General features: G+C 37.9%; 1 protein-coding gene across 1 annotated transcript; it reads right to left on the bottom strand.

The window, feature by feature from the left end:
• Window positions 1–473: 473 nt before the first annotated feature.
• On the bottom strand, window positions 474–1,412 carry LOC126496435 (olfactory receptor 1052-like). The gene has a single exon (XM_050133942.1). It carries the CDS (start codon window positions 1,410–1,412, stop codon window positions 474–476), a length of 939 nt encoding a protein of 312 aa, XP_049989899.1.
• Between the last annotated feature and the right edge of the window lie 472 nt (window positions 1,413–1,884).

The following is a 1,884-nucleotide window of genomic DNA, read 5'->3' as shown; positions in this document are numbered from 1 at the left end:
TCCCCATGTGGAGTCAGACTGCTAGATCTTGTTAAACTGATAAAAAAAAAAAAAAAACTCACTTTCTTCTTTACCGATCAAATTTCATTGAATATCACATTTAAATTTGCATGTCCCAGCCATTATCAAAATACAGGTAATTTTTAGAAGTTTGTTTAGTCATAAACTGAATACATGAGCTTAAGTTTTGTGCAGATAGGTACCACACTTTAAAAATTATACAGAAACTGGTTGGGAGATAATGATTTCTGATTATATGGAGACTTTGTAAACCCAAGTGTAAGGTTTCATTAAAGCCATGGCATTATGGACAGTGAAAGCATTCTCTGAGACAATAAAGTATTTGATAAATAAGTTTTACTAAAAATATTTTCATCTATATTTCCCTCTGACTTTTACAAAAGACTCATACTTCTCCATGAAGTCACTTTGAAGATTCATATCAAATTTGCAGAGTCAGGGAAGGGACAGAGTCAAGAGTTGCTCCTCCCCATCCAAATAGACCTCTTTGCTGCTTCCTTCACATCCTTGTTCCTCACGCTGTAAATCAGAGGGTTCAGCATGGGAATGATCAAGGTGTAAAACACAGCAGACACTTTTTCCTGTTCCATGGAGTACTGAGAGCTTGCCTGGATATAACTAAAAGCCACAGAACCATAAAGTAATGTCACAGCTGTCAGGTGTGAGGCACAAGTAGAGAAGGCTTTGCGCCTCCCCTCTACTGAGCGAATCCTCAGAATGGCAATGAGAATGTGGCTATAGGACACAATTATTACAATAAAGGTGAAAATAGCAATCATTCCAGAGAAGACCAAAATCAGCATCTCATTGATGTGTGCATCAGAGCAAGAAAGCTTCAGAAGAGGGGGGACGTCACAGAAGAAGTGATTCACAATGTTTGGACCACAGAAGTCCAGTCTGAGCAGACCTATTGTGTGAATCAGAGAATTAATGAAGCCACACAAGTAACACGCCAGAACCATCTGAGTGCAGATGCGGTGGGTCATAATAACTGTATACATTAAGGGCTTGGTGATTGCCACATAGCGATCATAAGCCATCATAGACAGGAGGATGACCTCTGTGGTTATATAAATTGCAAAAAAGAAGCTCTGGAGTAAGCAGGCAATGAATATACTAGACTTGTGTTCTGCTAGGAAATTGACCAGCATCTTTGGAGCAATGACAGTAGAATAGCAGATGTCGCACAAGGAAAGGTTACTAAGGAAGAAGTACATTGGAGTATGAAGTCTAACATTAAAACAGATCAACATAATCATCCCCCAATTACCCACAAGAATGATGATATAAACTAGGCTGAAAAGCAAGAAGAGGGGGACCTCCCAATTATGATTTTCCATTAAGCCGATCAGTATGAATTCCTTTACACCTGTATGATTCCACACTGCCATCATTCATCATCCATGTTTTCATCATTCTACAGCTCCTGCCTAACAACATACTATTGTGAGCTTTAAATGAATAATAAATAAGTAAAAAGATTTCTTCCAGGGTCTGGTAGTCATCATGGTGAGAGACACTTGGAGCTGACCCTGTAATAGGTGAAACAAAGAAAGAAAATTCAGCAGTAGCCCACATATGTGCAAAAAGTGTATACATGGTGACTCAAATTACTGCAGCTAAAATTAGTGTATTCCCTTTTATCAATTATCACAGAATAGGAAAGGATAAGAGGACATCTCTTATTTCACAATGTTCTCGGTTTGTAGAATGGAGATTTTAATTTAGAGGTTTGAATACAACCTCTATCTTATTCTTTAGTATCCATCAGCCTTCCGCTTAGGAGGAATATAAATTTGCTCTAATCTTGTGGCAAGGCAAATATCAACATTCTTTGGATAGCCATTTGAAAATATTTCATTT

Source organism: Alexandromys fortis, unplaced genomic scaffold (assembly GCF_014885135.2).
Source record: "Alexandromys fortis isolate MF-2015 unplaced genomic scaffold, M_Fortis_MF-2015_v1.1 scaffold_4430, whole genome shotgun sequence".
In the NCBI taxonomy this organism is placed as follows: Eukaryota; Metazoa; Chordata; class Mammalia; order Rodentia; family Cricetidae; genus Alexandromys; species Alexandromys fortis.
Note: the sequence above shows the minus strand (reverse complement) of the source record. Positions and strands in the feature narration are given on the sequence as shown.

Bases quoted from the DNA above. Each gene is read 5' to 3' on its own strand.
- LOC126496435 (XM_050133942.1), bottom strand. From the start codon at position 1,412: ATGGCAGTGTGGAATCATACAGGTGTAAAGGAATTCATACTGATCGGC.